General features: G+C 37.0%; 1 protein-coding gene and 1 long non-coding RNA gene across 2 annotated transcripts; one reads left to right on the forward strand and one right to left on the reverse strand.

Moving 5' to 3' along the window:
• Positions 1 to 2,901: 2,901 nt before the first annotated feature.
• On the reverse strand, positions 2,902 to 15,653 carry LOC128909067 (uncharacterized). Its single transcript, XR_008466214.1, has 4 exons — positions 15,530 to 15,653; positions 12,058 to 12,371; positions 6,661 to 6,756; positions 2,902 to 3,114 (listed from the first exon to the last, which is right to left on the reverse strand). It is a non-coding gene; the product is annotated as an uncharacterized LOC128909067 (long non-coding RNA).
• Positions 11,261 to 12,406, forward strand: PTH (parathyroid hormone). The gene is made up of 2 exons (XM_054200246.1): positions 11,261 to 11,346; positions 12,133 to 12,406. The coding sequence occupies exons 1-2, from the start codon at positions 11,261 to 11,263 to the stop codon at positions 12,404 to 12,406; spliced, it is 360 nt and encodes a 119-aa protein (XP_054056221.1).
• Positions 15,654 to 17,666: the final 2,013 nt, after the last annotated feature.

Below are 17,666 nucleotides of genomic sequence, written 5' to 3' on the forward strand. Positions count from 1 at the left end.
AAGCAGAACAATATGTATTCGTATTTCTTCAGAAATATGGTAGGTAGCATGCCATATGACTGATCATAGATTAGGAATAAAATCCCAGGAGAGAACCACAGAGATGGATAAAATAGTGAAGGCTGATGGAAAGAAAGTAAGTGTGTCTGTAGAGCACAAAACATGAGACACAGATAGAATGAAAATCTAGTAACACCCAAGAAGCTTAAAAAAAACAATCTGCAGATTTTGTGTTATACCTCTGTGAAGACCAATACAAGGAAGAAAAGATGAGATTGCAACCCTGGTAGAGTGGGAAATATGTGCCTCTTGCCGGCGTTAGATGACTTGTGGCAGAGCTTGCCAGCATTACATAATGGAGCAGCAATAGACACGCAGTTCTGGGGTCTGCACTGCCACCTGGAATGTTGACCTCACATGCCAAACACGTTCAGCTTTTGGTCTCTGCAACCATAATGTTACACGGCGCAGACCGCTTTTATGGGAAAGCATCTCCACTTACATGCAGTGATGCAGGAAACTTTGGGTGATACTTCCTATCATTCCAGGTAGATTTCACCTTTGAGATTTGTGGACATAGCTTTTCCTATTTCTGTTTGCTTATCTGTAAAATGTGTAAAGATCTATAAAATACCTCAAAGACGGTATGAGAATTACCATGAGCAAGAGACCTGTTCAGGCATTCGTGATAACACAGCTGTAGATCACTCTTTCCTGGAAGGATACTATTCCTCTAAGTATATCCTTAATGTGATGAGGTCATGTTTGAGCATGTGTATCTCTGGAACCGCCCATTCCAATGCAATGTCCGCTCTTTACATTATTAGGCTGCTAGGCCACTGCATCAGTGACGTATGTGATTTCCTAGCTAGAGAAGGCTGTAACTGGACATAAAATCTCACGCATTAAGGACTCCTGTGGTATTCTGTTTGGAAATACTTCCAACACACAACTTCACTCTAAAATGCTCTTAGAGTTTTGGAGAGTTAGCATTTGATCCAAGAATGGCATTTCCACTTATAATACACTGGGCCCAGACTTGTGTACAGCTGCTCCTTTAAGGACAGATTTCAGAACTCCAGAATGAGATCTTCTCTTTTGTATATGGTGCTTAGTATTTAACTATTGTTTTCCAGAGGAAGAAACACTTCTCTGGCTTTGGTTGTAACCTTAAGTTCAAGGACAGTCTTGCAAATGTGCATGATTCAGTTTGAATATTTGCTCCGCCTCACATAACTCAGCCATGTGCATCCAGCCTAGCGTGTCAAAAATATGCCTTTTTTGACCCTACTTAATTTGGCTTTAGAATGAATGTTACAGTCTGATATTTCACATCTGCTCTTCTTTTTAAATGCACTTTAACAAATATCTGCAGCCAAAGTCCAAATCCTCAGATGCTAAAAATCAACCTTGCTCCTTTGAGTAAGTACGACTATGTCAACCGAACAACTAACTGCTCCAGTGAGTATTGAATGTAAGCTAGAGGGATGCACTAATTTTACAGTGGTGCACAAAGAACCCAATTTGCACAGTGAACGAGTATGTTTAGAGAACAGACTTATGTAATTCATCTATTTTGGGGATTAGCCATCCCTGAAGTTCTGAAAAAGGTAACTGGGTTGGACTATTTATAGAGTCGGTTCCTATAGTTACAGCACAGATGCTAGCATGGAACAAAAACAAAGATAGCTCAAGCCATCTCCTCAGCACGTCTTGGTAAATTTATACTCTTCCAAATGTTTATAGATCTCTCAGATACAAAGAGATTTGGGGGTCTAGGATGCTACTATTGCCTCAGCATCTGTCTGCACATTAGTATGCCCTATTTCCTATCAGCTTCTGACCATGCCTTTGTTTTTCAGGTCATTTGTATTACAGATATATCCAGAGACTCCTTTTAAAGGAGTTTCCCAGTGTATGATAGAGGAGAAGGGGCACTAATCTTGGGAAAACTAATGCAATAATTGCCTAAATGATTCTGATCTTTAATTTCACAAGGCTGCTAGGGCTGATGGCTCAGAATCCTTCCTTTACATGATTCTCTGTTTTCTCAGATGCATTTGTAGGATCCCTGTAAAACTACAAAGCCCATTGTTACTGCTACAGGATGATAACTGTGCATAAGAATTAATGAGAAAATACAATCCATACTCAAAGAGTTCACAATCTTGAGATCATACAGAATTGTACAATTTATAGGAAGGGAAGGAACAGTTTGTAGTAGGTTAGTCTAGGTTTGGGCTGCTTCTTATAGATTCTGCTTTTTTATAAATAAATATTTGTCTCTATATAGTCATTGTTATCTTTTCTTAAATATTGAAAAACAGTCAATTGTTTTGGTAATGGGCAGTAAGAAGAGGGCAAAGGAGACACGAGGAGGAAAGTTATCTGGCTAATGGAGAAAAGCCTGTTCCTAACATAGGGGTTACCACAGAAAAAAAATCAAGTTAGGGACAGGATTCTGGAGGGATGACCATTTTAATAAGGACTATGAAGCATGGAAAATGAAGTACCTTGCTTAGGCAGAATTGGTTAATTCTTACCTTCACTAGTCTATCCTATGAGATAGGGAGATGACAATGTAAAACAAAGGGTAGCAGAAAATGAGGGCAGAAATATAGGGTAGGTCCGTCACTACTCAGCATTCTATATTGTTATTCATGCACAGTGCAAGCTAAGCAATTTTTGATTTGTTTGTATCCTACCCCATCCTGCATAGATTAAAATGACAGTGCACGAAAGCAGGGATCTAGGCCTTTTGCAAAAAGCCTAGAAAATTAAGATGAAGAGTCTGAATTTCATACGGAAGAAGAGACGCAGCCTAGGAATAGATTTCAGCAGAGGCTAAGAGAACTAAACAGTTTAACAAGAAAATATTTAAATTGAGTTAGTGTGTATAGCTTTGTGAGAGAGGAGAAATACGCTTGCCAGAAAGGAAGATCTAAAAGAAATACACTGACTAGTGTAATCTATCTAATTCACTGAAACTACCACTACAGTTAATAATAATGCTCCCCTCTATTGACGATTGTAGTAGAAAAGACCAGGGTGATGATCTGTGGAGACAAATTACAATTTTTTCTTCTTTTGAATCTCATTGGTTCAACATAGAAACTGAAACATAGAGAAACAAAGAAACACTTAAGCACTGAGACCTGTACATCTTGCCATAAACTGTATTTTCTCATAGCCTACATTTTCAAATCCAACCATAGAAAAGAATGAATTAAAAAGCAGAACAGGAAGTGACTGATGTTCAAAATGCATATAAAGTGCTAGACTTCTTGATGAACTAGCTTATGAGAAGTACTATAAGAATTTCATTCAGTACTGATATTTCAGGGAAGTCTAAGAAGAAAAATGAGTTTTGAGAAAATTAATGAGTCAACTTAGAAGGATTTAAAATATACATATAATGCAAATAAAATGCCTGTATTTAAAATGTCTTTTGAGTTCTGTAAAAGAAAATTATTAATGTAATAATTTGATTTTGACAACTATTAATAATCCAGCTAATAATTTAGTAAAAAGGATGGATTAAATAAAGCAGGGAAAATATAGAAAAAGTATTGTCCCTTTAGAAAATAGTATAAATATATGTACAAGTATACTAAGAGATTATCTTGAAGAAACTTCAGATCAAAATATTTAACTACTGAGTTAACCTTCAGTAAGTCTTGTACCTAGAAGTTTTCATTTAAAGGACTTTATTTCTGGGACAACATCTTTAATAAATAACTTAAAACATTTTATTTGCTGTAATTAATATCTCAAATAATGAAAAGCTTCATATAAAATACAACACATTTTTTTTGTCCGTAGTAACACCATTATTAGAGGGTCTGCATCTTCTTGCATGTTTGCATAGCACCTAGCACAATATTTTCTTTCAAAACCCAAACAAAACAATGATTTTTGCCAGTTCTCTATGTTTTCAATTTTTTCAGCTGACTATGGACTAAGATTTTTTCAGGGCATTCACAGGATTGAAGGAAAGGTCTGAAATGTCATCATTCATTTGTAAATTGTACTCATCATTCCCATGAGATTTCATCAAGCTCCAGATTGCTTACTTGGATGCTATCTGCTCATCTGCAGTGACTGCAAAAAATATGGGAATATGAACTTGAAATGTCTTTTCAGTAGAAAGGATAGAAAAATATGTGGCTACCTGCATAACACATGCAGACCTTCATTGTTCCATCCTGTATCATCCTGAGTCTTCATGGTTATTTTATGCAAAGCTAGCACATTCATTCTTACGACAGTTTTGTTAGGTCAAACCTGATACTTGTAGGTATCTGCTGCTCCCTACCTCCCACTTTCAGGATCAAGTGGACACCAATATTTAATTACTCAAACTGTTTTTAGTAAATGTCTTAATTGCTTTTAAAATTATGATTTTATAGAGTATGCGTGTATGTGCTTGTGTGTGCAGATGTATGCTGAAGAGAGGGTTCCTGAATCCTGAAGTCTTGAATGAGGTGCTTCAGACTGGAAAAGGAGGGGGTTCGGATTTTAGACTCACCCCTGTTTCACTGTTAGATGCATTTCCCTCTGGAATTACTTGTGCTCCAAAAATTGGTCTCTTTGTGTGGCTTGTCAGGGATGCCATGTTGGTTTCAAGGATAACAAAAAAGAGCATGAGCCCTCCTCATTAGAGTCCAACTACATCCATGTTATTAAAATGGAATTCAAGCCTGCACAAAGTATTTAGAGCCAGTAATAGGCCAAATAAACACCCTGGCCTGTATATGACTATATATGCATGTGCATATGCATATGGCATAATTTAATTTGGTATTGATCCCCAAAATCCAATGACCCAACAGCAGTTTTGAGTTCTGTACCAGCTTCCTATCTACTGAAAAAGGTCATAAAGTACTGTATTGTTCATCATAGCAATGAATTCAGCACAGCATTGACAGCATGGCATTTCGGTGTCATGAGGGCCAATATCCCACTAAGTAATTATTGACAGTAAAATAATTTACCAGAACTTTTAAATCCAAAGCAAAACATGTATTTTCACACACAATTCTATAAATACTTACATATTTAGTTTACGATTTACTAACAGTACTTCAAAAATGTGCCAATATGTGTGTGTTGAAACTAGACACAGTTTTCTTATTGTTCATGATGCACAATAACATTTTTGTTACTGACCACTGAAGTATGTCTCTGTAGAGACTAAGAAGTACCTCATCTTCATGACTTTCCTTAACAGCCATTTTAGCATTCCTCCAGGCTGCTCTGGGCTCTTTCATCAAGCTTCAGATTCTTCTCATGAGAGGGAGATGAGGTAAGCAGGGCTCTCCATTTAGGCTTCAAAACAGCCATGTAATGCTATGTGAAATTCTAGGCAGCCATGGTATAGGGTGGCATGCAGAGAGAAAACACTCACACATTCATGATCATATCATCAAAGCCTGGCATGTCCATGATAGGTCAATAGAGAAATTCCATGATAAACTGGATAGCTTTGTTAGATAACGTGGCTAAATGACATTGAGCGCAAAAGGAGGTGTCCATTCAGACACTGTATATGTTTCACTTAATCTAGTGAAAACGCTAGAAATAATGTGGATCACAAAATCATTACAATATCCAGTTTATCTCCTTAGGTAAGCAAGTCAACTTAAAGTCAGGTGACTGGGACTAGAATCTACCAGCTACTGGTTTTTCTCTGATATTTTTCTCAGTGATGTTTGCATTTAACCCATCTTTGCCTACATGTCCATAACCTAGAAACAAACATCATCAGTATATACTTTCCTCAGAAAGAAATCAGGGAGATGTAGGAACATTGTGATTCTCAGATGAAAGATTTTATGTAACTGGAGAAAAATATACTGGCAAGCAATGATTTCCAAATTCACATTTGCCAGTTGCTGCTAAAAACATGTTGTACGAAGCAGATTGGACACAAACTTAAACTGTGGTAGGCCAACTTTTGATTTTCACATAAGACTCTGTGCTGTTTTTTTTTATCTAACCGGAAACTGGAATGTGGTTGAAGCTTCATCGATCTGCAAGAACCCAAAAAACACCCAACATTGCTTACATAAATTACCAGACACGCTGCTCTGGTATTTGAAAAGCCACAAATCTTGTCAATCAAATGAAGTTCTAAAGAGTTTACTGACTGTCACTTTGGCTCTTCATTGTGTCAAGGCAGAAACATTCCTTGGACACATTTAGAAAGGTTGCCTCACCAGTCATCCAGTGTGTCACCAATTACTTTGTTCCCTTGCTCAATGACCTACTAATATTGTCTTAGCCATAGTTGCAGTTAGAAAGCATTTTATCTGGAGCTACTCACTGGAACAAGCAAGTGGAAAAAGCCTGCATTTGTAAATAGCACAGAAATAATCTGACTGCAGTATTTAAGCCTTAAATCTAGAGGATGAAGTATTCTGTAGGAATATTATATTAATACACCAGATTACATCATTGATTTGTGAATATATGCTTTAGTCACTTAGGACTATAGTTCTAGGAAGCTTTGTGTCGTCTAACCATATTCCGGTAATGAACCTCAGAATGTGTTTAATTTCAAGATGCAATATAATATTTGTCCCTGACAGAATGAATAGAATATATGAAGTAGATTATAAAGAATTCAGAATTTTTATAATATGGCCATTGTTTACCTACCTGGCTGTAAAATCTGTCTAATTGCTTTCTGCTTGTTTTGAACCCTGGAGTCCGATTACATTCAATGGCACAAATTCAACGCAAGTGGCACACCACCTGCAAACAAAGCAATACAGAGATTTTTTCATGCACAGTTGATTCAAGTATCTGCACAATCTATAAGGGAAGGTCAGGAAAGGGTAGTTCTCTGACTGATCAAGAACAAGTCTTGTCAGAGGAAAAGGCTGTGGTCAGCTCTTCCCTCTCACACTTCCGGCATCTTCAGTTCTTCAGCCCTCTCCCTCATCTTCAGAAGTGCCATGTCCTTCTTTGATGTCTATAATGCCTCACAGCATAGAGAAGCCATCACTGTAATAAATTCTGGAGTATATTGCTATATTTTCTCTCATTTCCAGTATAACATTCTGTGGTTTTAGATGACGATAAAAGAGAGCCCTCAGTTCAAGCTTCGATCTAGCCTTAGACAGTTTGCTGGTGTACATGAAGAAATAACCACAAATTTGAACTACAGTCTTCTAAGCATTACTGTATTTCAGCCTAAGTCTCATAAAAAGTTACCCGCTCTCACTTCTTCCTCTTTCAAAGGAAGTTCAAAAGAAATGTCAGTATTGATAATGCAACATATACAGCAATAGTTTGTAATCAATTTCTGAATCATTGCCTTAGTCTGGTAGGTACCTGAAACATATAGTTTCTTGACTGCTCTGTTCAGTTGTACCCACTGTTTCATGCATTGGCTCATTCATAGCCTGCTGTTTTCAGAAAATGGAAACTCAGAATCCACTGTGTTTTCCCTCCTCTGATTCCAAGAGAAGCAAAAATTGTCTCCTGTAGGTCAGTCCTCATTTGTAGGCACTAGAAATGTGCCCTCACTAGTAGAACGTAATTTCCTAAGAAACTTGGGATTTTTTGTATTTATATTTGTATTTATATAAACAGTCTTATAATCACAAAGGATCATTAAATGCCTTTTCACCACAGAGATAATATTTTTTTTCTCTTTCTGTCATGAGAGTTTATATACTGCTTTTTCACCATAGTGTCTATAAATTTGGGTAGTCTTAAGCCTCCTACTGAACAGCATTTCAGCAACTGTTAGCCCTGGTTTCCTGGGTTCGGCTTTTCCATGAATCTTCATCCTTCTGAACCATTAAAAGAGCTCAATACCATTTTCAGTTCAACATTACATAGTGGATACGCTGTGTCCAAACAAAAATGCACACAATTACAGTATTTTGTAAAAGAGCTACATTCATTTGATCCATTATCTGTCATTCCTACATTTGATGTGCCAACGTTAGCAAATATAGAGGACATGGGATAAGTTATTAGCAGCTGTATTTTCAAATAACATAATTTCTGGATATCAGGGATAATAATCCAAATCAAATAAGTTTTTTCTGCATATACAGATAAAGCTATGCCAATTTTGAATTGTAATTTAAAGTTTCTTTAATTACCATCACAGGCTCTATTTGTTTACAAGTAGCGGGGTATATATTTCATATTTTTATTATTTTGTTATCTTCACTCATCTGAGGCAAACAGTGCAATTCTCATTTGTCTTGTGTAGTTTTTCACATGTGGATATTTTTAAAGTATCAAGTTTAGCCATCTTTGTTTGAGATTTTAGATACAACCTGCTTAGTACCTTTGAATAAAAATGACAATGAATAAGAAATCCCATTTCAGAAATGTTTTGAAGACTAGGTATGCAGCCAATAAGCCAGCTAAAATTGCATCTTGTTTAAGGGCATCTGCACTAACATACTATAAGTTGTCTGAAGTGAATTAAGTATTTTCAATTACATCATACTCTGGTGTTTTCTGTGTCTCAGTTTTATTCAAAGCTCCAGCCTGGGGCCTCTTCGAGATTTACATGTGTGTTGTAAGGGATACAACTGCAACTAAAAGAACAACGTCGGCAACTCAACTCTGCTAACACTCACTTTGCAATTGTTACTAATGGCTTATTGACAATTTTTGCTATCAGTTGCTGTCAGTTTATATGAAAGAATAATTTTTTTGTATACAGACACTAGATTTTCTAATGCTTGTCCTTTAGTTAAAGCTTTGCTGTCATATGCTAGAGGTTCCATATGAATGCCAGGCCTCTGTAAAAATACTGCCCTGAGGCTTTGCATGAAAGGTTTTGCATATGTTTATTATGGTAAAATCTAAAACATGGAGCCTTTCATTATCAACTGTGTAGAGATTTTTTCAAATCCTTTCCTGGCATGCTATGCCCATTGTACATTTTTAGTCATTAAAGTCTTCAGGTTAGTATCCCTAGTGGCCACATCAGACACAAATCTCCTAACAAAACAAATCATCCCCATAACCTCTTTCTTTTCGTGTAGGTGGAAGGATATTGACAACTGACAGTATAGCATTGGAAGCCATTTCTACCCTGTTTTCTTGAACTTGTTTAAGTAAGTGGATTATTTCTTTACTTCTCAGTTTACTATTTACTGAGGGAACCATGAGATCTCTTCAGAGCTTTTTGGAGTTTCTGGGTCTTCCCTTCCTTTCCCCGTGAGAACACCATCTATGTAAATCAATATTATAAGATATCTTTTTTACCTGTTTTTGAAATACAACAGGTATATAGCATAACTGAAAAAGCATTCATGGTAAAAGCAATAAGAGCTTCCAAATGGTGTGTTAAAATGTGCAGATGCAAACTTTTTTATTTTCCATGGAGAGATATGCTGGAACTCAGAAGAAGCATCTAATGTAGGAAAAATATCTTGCAGCCAAAATTAATCTTTCTTCATACATATGGGAAAGTATTGCTGATTTACACATTTCACTTGTTAGAATGTAGGCAAAGTTCTATATTTCTTTTCAAAAATTTATAAAGTACTAATTTATATCCTAGCCTCTTGAATTGTGTCCATTTTATCTAGAGCATTTGAGAGATTCAGGGATATTCACAGGTATAGGTATAACAGAACAGTGAGGGTCTAACACTGTATTTTAACAACTTTTCAGTACCCCCAGCTTCTCATTAAAAACATGATCCACTGTCATCTTGGGGCTTCTGCTCCTCTCCAGTGGATTATTTCACAAAGAAACTTAGTATCTGAACTGAAGTGACTATTCTTATTTCCCACAAGTATTAGCTTTTCATTATTTTGTTTTAATCTTGCATCCGTAGATCACTAACCTCACTGCCTAATTTAAGTTTTACCTGCCTGCATTTAACAACACAAAGTTTTCTTTGTAAATCCTTCGAACAGCTTCAGAGATCATGTTACCTTGGGCACAAATCTGTGAGTAACAGGGAATCTGAATTTAAAAGTCAAACTTCTTCACAGCTACCCAGGATACTTTCTTTTTGCTGAGACCTTTCTTTTCCCTGTAAATGCCAAATTAACAAAAGCATCTGAGGGTGGGTACATGAGGGTCAGGAGGGTGTGTGTTGAGAGTGACATCAACTGAGACAATAAAAGGGCTTCTAAGTTACTTAGAAGCTCTATTTTAAAGGTTTAAGGGGTCCACTAAACCAAATCAGTAGTCTTAAAATATACTTGACATCAAGAGACAGTCATCTGCCGACATACCCAAACCAGAAATCTGTTTGAGATACTATCTGGTAAGTATACTCTATTTTATTTCCAAGTCCTTTAGAGGACTTACTTAGAAAATGTTACTGATTCTTTATTCATTTTTACATTAGTTTCTTTTCAGACTATCTTAAAAATAACGTGAATATTAGCAAGATCAAACAGTTTTATTATCTGAACCAAATTTGTGAAATGAAAAAAATCTGAGACAGTGAGTTAGAAATATCTTGATGTGAATTCAACTTCTCAATTTATAAAATTGGGTTAGATGGACTGCTAGGACCACATTCATACTATCATGTGAGATACCATGTAATAAATGCTTTCTGACCTAGAGTAAAGCTGCAGAAAATATTGCAAAAATGGTAATGTGGAATTTTATATTTCTTGAATTTCAGTTACTCTATAGCAAATTTCTTAAGCTATAACAAAAAGATGCCTTTTCTGGCTGCCAATACTGAAAATCCAAACTGGAAACTGGTATTTCGACTGTGTCATTTCTGCCTGTCGCAGCATCATCAGTAATAAATAGTTTTCAAATATGTCCCAAGTGGCAGTTTTGCTGATGATGTATAAAGCAGAGTGGAATTCATACTGGCAATGCAGGATTATCGCTGAAAAAAATGGGGGGCTCAATTCTGATTTCTCTGATGTAATTAAACAGGGAATGACATAACTCAGTAGAGTTATGCCTCTCAGTAGAGTTATGCCTCTCCAAAACTGTCAAGAAAAGTGCCAGCCTCTTCATTCTAAAGAACATGGAAAAGAGATAGATAAAATAACAAAACTTTTCACGTGCATAGCTATATACAAGTATTTCAACATATTCAGAGCATATAAAGTATAAATGATTTTCAATAATAATTATAATAATAATTGTATTTTTGGAAGAATGTGGTGCTTTTCACCCAATTATCCAAGAAATGTGCAGAATGAGCAGAAATTAATGGAATGCAGAATTAATGGAATGAGCAGAAATTATTTTGAAATACAGATTTATACATGTATTCATTTTTATCTTTGTAGACAAAATGACTTCTATAAAAAATCTTGCCAAGACTGCAATCATTTTATATGCCATATGCTTTTTTACAAACTCTGATGGAAGACCAATGATGTAAGTACATTATTATACACTTGCAAAGTCTGGAGGATGACTTTAGCTGTTCTAGAGAACATGGTTGGTTTATCTGTATGTATGTTTACGTGTATGCAAGTCTTTCTGTCCCCGCTTTTGACCCCTTTGGCCAAGCTGGCTAAATTCTGTCCTCTAGATACAGTTATAGATTTCTCAGATACTCTGACTTACATATTCTTTGAAAACATGCAGCTGAGTAGAGGGAGAAAAATCATATAAGCGTTCTCTTTGGAATATCATTGGGTAAGCTCATTAGACACTTAGGGGTTCTACACAGGACATCACTTTTTTACTGTGCGAGAATCTAGCTGGAACTCACAAATAGACATTAACATCAACCAGCCTTGAGAAAAAAATACACACGAAACCATGCTTCCTTAGCTCTAGTGTTCACAGAAAGCTAGCACTGAATAAATGCCATAGTTTTACTAATCAGTTACCTATTATCGTATAAGCCCTACCTAAGCTCATTTACAACAGCTAAAATAAGTGATAAATATATAGTCAAACAACATTGTCACAAAACTGGACTACTTCTCATTTTTGATGCCTTCTCACTAATATATCCATTACTAATAAAAAATCACCATCCACCCTCCTCCTCTTCTCCAGATGTCACCCTATCCCTTACAGATTAGAAAGGTAGGTTCTACAGCTCTGTATTGTGATACCTCACAAAAGTTCCCACACCTGGGGTTTTGAGTGAAGATCTAGAATTCAAGAAAGGCCACTATGAGTCTCTTTCTGTGCTCTTCTTTCATGCAGGAAAAGATCAGTGAGTGAGATGCAATTAATGCATAACCTTGGAGAGCATCGACACACCGTGGAGAGACAGGACTGGCTTCAGATGAAACTGCAGGATGTGCACAGTGCCCTCGAGGATGCTAGGACCCAGAGGCCTCAAAGCAAGGATGATATTGTCCTGGGTGAGATGAGAAGTCGGAGGCTGCTCCCTGAGCATTTGCGGGCAGCAATGCAGAAGAAATCCATGGATCTGGACAAAGCTTACATGGATGTACTTTTTAAAACAAAGCCATAATGAAAAAAAGCCAGAGCATTATGTCTGTCCAAGTAAGCACATGTCTGTATATCATTGATCAAGTAGGGCATTTTATTATTATTTATTCCAACTACAATAAGGATTAAAGGTTCCATTCAAGATTGTAGACCCATTGAGTTAGACATTTCACAACCAAATAATAAAATGTATTTACAGTCCACCCTTGACCATTGCTGCTAATTTCTGGGTATCTTTGAAATGGCTAATGTATCTTATACATTTCAAGCATAAAAAGAAAAAGAAACCCAAAACAGTATAAAAGTTGAATAATCATTTAAGACCAGTTCTACTACTCTTACATGGGCAGCATTTGTATGTAATCACTAGACCTACTTGTACTGTTAACCAACAATAAATAAATGCAGTAGAACCTGTCTCCATAATAGGGCACCATTTTGCCTAGGGTTAAATTTTGTTTAACTTTGTGTTAATGAAAATATGTAAACTTAAATCCACATTTATTTTCAGAAGGCCTAAAATCAGATGAACGTTAATTACATAGCAAAAGATGCATGATAATAATTCAGGATTGAAGAGTGCAAACATAAAAAATTAAAGTAAGAAGGCAAAGCCTAAGATTAAAATACAATGGGATAAAATTAAAACAAATTCTGTATGAAATAGAAGAATGAAATTTTGCAAAATACTGAAGCAAAGGGAAGGGTTTGATTACCTTCTCCTCCTCCAAAAGATGATAACCTGTAATTAACTGGAGAAACAGTGGGAGCAGAGATGATACCACGTATCTAAGCATGGCTCTAACTAGAGAACTGTAAAATATCTATCTCAGAATTTCTGTGTTGTGTTAGGCCTTGTGTAAGTAACTTTTGTTTGTGAGACCACTGGCTCTCATAAATAAAATTACTCATTTTCGTGTAGAATGGGGATCTCAGTTTGTCAAACCCCCAAAATGAAAACCATTAACATGCAGAAATCAACCTGAGAGAGGAACCATTAGCTGTAATACATTCAAACTCTAAGCAGGACTCAAAAGGAACATAAAAATGGATGGGAAAAAATCAATTACGGTAACAATAATTTTAAAAAGCAGCAAATATAAAATTATCTTGAATGGTATATGCACATGTGTGCTTAGAACCCTCAATCATTTCTGACAAATAACGTTTTCTCACTATAAATGGTGGTTGCCTCCAACTTTGCCATTGACAGAGCTCAAACCTGCTGCTCTAAGCCAAAGGGTCTGTATGTATGTTCCCATATCACTTCTTATTTGTTTGTTTGATGTCTAGCACACCTTGGGGAACCTGGTAAAAAACTCATAAATCATTACAAATATAAATGCAGTCTGCTGGAGGCTAGAAAGGTACTTGTAACTAGTAAACTGTAGTTCATAATCTTGGCTATACTTTTAGTAAGGTAAAGGCCCTGATGCTGCAAGCAGATGGTATGCCTGTGCACACCGGTGTGTCCCACAAACAGGCAAGGGTTTCATGCCACTTCTCTGTTTGTAGAATCAAGGCCTTAAACTGCACTTTCTATTTATTCTTTTATCAGACACCTGTGCTAACTTAAAGAAACGAAATTGCATTTTTGTACCTATGTCTCACTTATATATTACCAAATAAAGTGGACCAAAAGCTCTTGGACATTATTTTAAAGCATAACAACTGACTGACCTGTAACTATTCTGATATAATTTAGCATTTGGGGCAAGTTTATTAAGCCATTTTATTTTACTACAGCAATATAAATACAAAAATAATGATGAAAGCAAAGGACATGGACCTGTTGGAATAGGTCCAGCGTAGGGCCACCAAGATGATCAGAGGGCTGGAACACCTATGCTATGAGGACAGGCTGAGAGAGTTGGGGTTTTTCAGCCTGGAGAAGAGAAGGCTCCGGGGAGACCTTATAGCAGCCTTCCAGTACTTAAAGGGGGGCCTAGAGGAAGGATGGGGGGGGACTCTTTATCAGGGAGTGTAACGACAGGACACAGGGTAACGGCTTCAAACTGAAAGAGGGTAGATTTAGATGCGATATCAGGAAGAAATTCTTTACTGTAAGGATGGTGAGGCACTGAACAGGTTGCCCAGGAAAGTTGTGGATGCCCCATCCCTGGAAGTGTTCAAGGCCAGGCTGGATGGGGCTTTGAGCAGCCTGGTCTAGTGGGAGGTGTCTCTGCCCATGGCAGGGGGGTTGGAACTAGATGATCTTTAAGGTCCCTTCCAACCCGAATCATTCTATGATTTTATGATTCTATGATTCTATGATTCTATTTTTCCTTTTGTCTTTCCTGCACACAAAATCATATTGATGGTTAAACAAAGGGTGTTTACCTAGCACAAACCTATTTATGTCCCCTTACAATAATGACACGTGCAAAAACTATATAATCTTCAAGTGCCAAATTCATAAACTGTTTCATTTTGATCTAAACAAAGAATTCTATTATCTACGCAACTTGTTCTTCCTAATCTTCAGCTACCCAGTAGATGAAAGATGCTTACATAAATATTTAAACTTTCTGTACACTTAAAAAAATACTTGTTGCTTACAAAGGACTTCAAGGTCAGAAACAGATGATGCACCGCTGAACATCGTTGAACTACAAATAGGGCTGCAGACAAACTATGCTCAGCACTGTCTCAATTATGGCTAAAATCATGTTTGCTTTGCCCACATGCAGTATGACTCTTCAGACAGACTAAAGAGAGTACAGCGGCAGATAATTAGTACTAGGTAATACCCATTAGAAAAAAGATGTAATTTGCATGAAATTACTTACTAATGGTAATTATCTAGAAAACAAACTTGTTACAGCTTTTTAGCTTAAACTTCTGATCAGTGTAGCAGCAGTCAAAACAGCAAAATGTTCAGAGTGGGGTAGAGGATGTTATCAGAAATATTTTAATACCATGATATATTGCAAAAATTCATCTTCACCTGGACTAACACAGGCCATTTTGGTCATATCTCTTTCACAGATTAAGGAGACTAGAAAGAGGATAAGAAAGAATAGGGCCACTGAAACACATATGATAATAAATGATAACAACAGCAGTCAGAAAAGCAACAAATAAACAGAGGCATGATAAAGGTATGATGAATGAACGGTACGAAGAGATAAATGCTATTGCTTACCTAAGAGAACCAGGAAAGAGAGGGGAAGAACTGAGCTTGCATATGGCTGAATATGGAGCTTTTAGCTAGTATGAGCCAAAATCTTATTTCCAGCCAATGTCACTCTTGGGTATGCTCAAGTTCTTTTCCCACACACGCACTGGAATGTGCCTTAAGTCTATGCCAGGTTCTGTACTTGCATGTAAACAATTCAAATACTAAGCAAGCCTGCACTTCACAACAGACTCAGACAAGCATGTGACTGCCAGAGGAGACTTCCTATGTCCCCTGTTACAGTGAGATAAAGTTAGAAAAGTATTAGATCTGTATCCCTTCACATCCACAGGATCAGCCTTCTAAAGATGAGGTGTCTATAGAAGGCCTGTTTCCTCCCCTGAAGAATGTGGTTTCTATGCACATACTTCCTTTCAAGGCAGAAAATCCCTTGTTTTATGATCTGACAAGGGCTTTTTGCAAAGACCTGTGTCCTTGAAGACCTATTCTGTGTAGATGGATATCTATTGTGTGCATCTGTTTTTTATAGAATTCTCAGTGAAAAGAAATATAATTGTGTATCTCACTCATGACTCATTGAAATAAGAAGCACTAATATCAATATCCATTCTCAGGGGAAGTAAAACAGTAGCATGTGAAAAAAACCCAAACCCATGATAAATTAACACAGCCAAAATCACAAGAACTCTAATAAAAACTAGATGAATTGTAAGATATTTAGGTAAAACCTACTGCTGGTGGTTTAACTGCTAGTGATTTGGCTTTCTTAGCTGCTTCTAACTTTGTCTCCTGTAAATACTGCTGTATTATATTGCTCAGCTCCCTGTTAAACGGCACGTAACATCTGACTCCTTGCCTAGTTAGCGCATTCTAACAGCTTTTGTGTGAGTTGCTTGGCTGTCATTGTTCTACTGTTTCTAGAACTGTATGGTTTGTCTCTGTGGCTATTGTTCTAGGATGGAAAAGAGAATTCATTTAACAAAATCGGGTTTTGCTGTATGTTGTAGCAAAGCTTCAGACTTTAATGGGACATTTTGGTAAAGCAAAGACACAAACCCTTGCTCTCTTTCCCCCTCTTTCCCTCCTCTCCCCAATGTACACAAGGTATACAACTTGTCTATCTAATATTTCCTGCCTGAAGCAGTCAGATCTGCTAATGTATCAGGCAAGTCCAGAGGTGTACACTCAGTGAATCTTTAGATTAATACTTAGGTGTCCCTAAAAAAGGAGTATATATGTCACATATATGAGAAGCACACAAGAGGCATTAGCTGCACAGTTCCAGTCTCTGGAATTGGACAGAAAATTTGTCAACTTCCTCCACCAGTGGTTAAATCAGAACCCCTGTTCAAGGTGAATATGCTCATCATTAGGTTATAGATTAATGTTCCCTCTTACTTACATGTTTTCCTTGGGAGGTCTGGTCCAACAGTGGCTTAGAACAGCATTTTATCAGACTCTGAGAAGACCTCATACATGGTGGTTGATCTTCACGGCAGGGCTGCCCCAAAATAGCCACTGTACAACCAGACTGGCTTCCCACAATGCACGAAGGAGAACAGATAAACATTCAAAAGTTTGTGCAGAGATTTGCTCCTTCTCTTCCTCCTCCCAAACTCTCCACTAATTTGCTTCAGTGTACTTACTGTCTAGAGTTCTACTATCCTTTCACCTGACATGGAAGTAAAGCTCTGCCTGCATTTAATAACGATGCTATAGAGAATATCTTAGGAAAGAGACAAACGTTGTCTTTAGATCTGAATACAGTTGAGGCTTGGTATTGGTTTATTCTCCCCCTATAAGGAGTGCAAAGGGCTTAGTGTGATCTCAACAACTGTACAAGTACACTGAAGTTGCCTACAGTGTGGAACATGATAGTTCTGCGAGGTATTATAGAATGAAAGCCACATTTGCTAATTATATTCCTAAAAGAGACTGCAGATTACACAGGCTCCATATAACCTATACGGTTGTACAAATTATAGTTGCAATTTACATCAGTTTTAGGATGAATTTTGAGATACCAGACATGTCAGCTTGTCTAGCTAAGCTGTATTTTATCTCTCTTTGTCTTTTTCTTCTGTGCCAGACAGTGAGACAGATGATGGTGTCAGTGTAGGAAGGGGCCAGAGGCCTGGGTGCT

Source organism: Rissa tridactyla, chromosome 4 (assembly GCF_028500815.1).
Source record: "Rissa tridactyla isolate bRisTri1 chromosome 4, bRisTri1.patW.cur.20221130, whole genome shotgun sequence".
Lineage (NCBI taxonomy): Eukaryota > Metazoa > Chordata > Aves > Charadriiformes > Laridae > Rissa > Rissa tridactyla.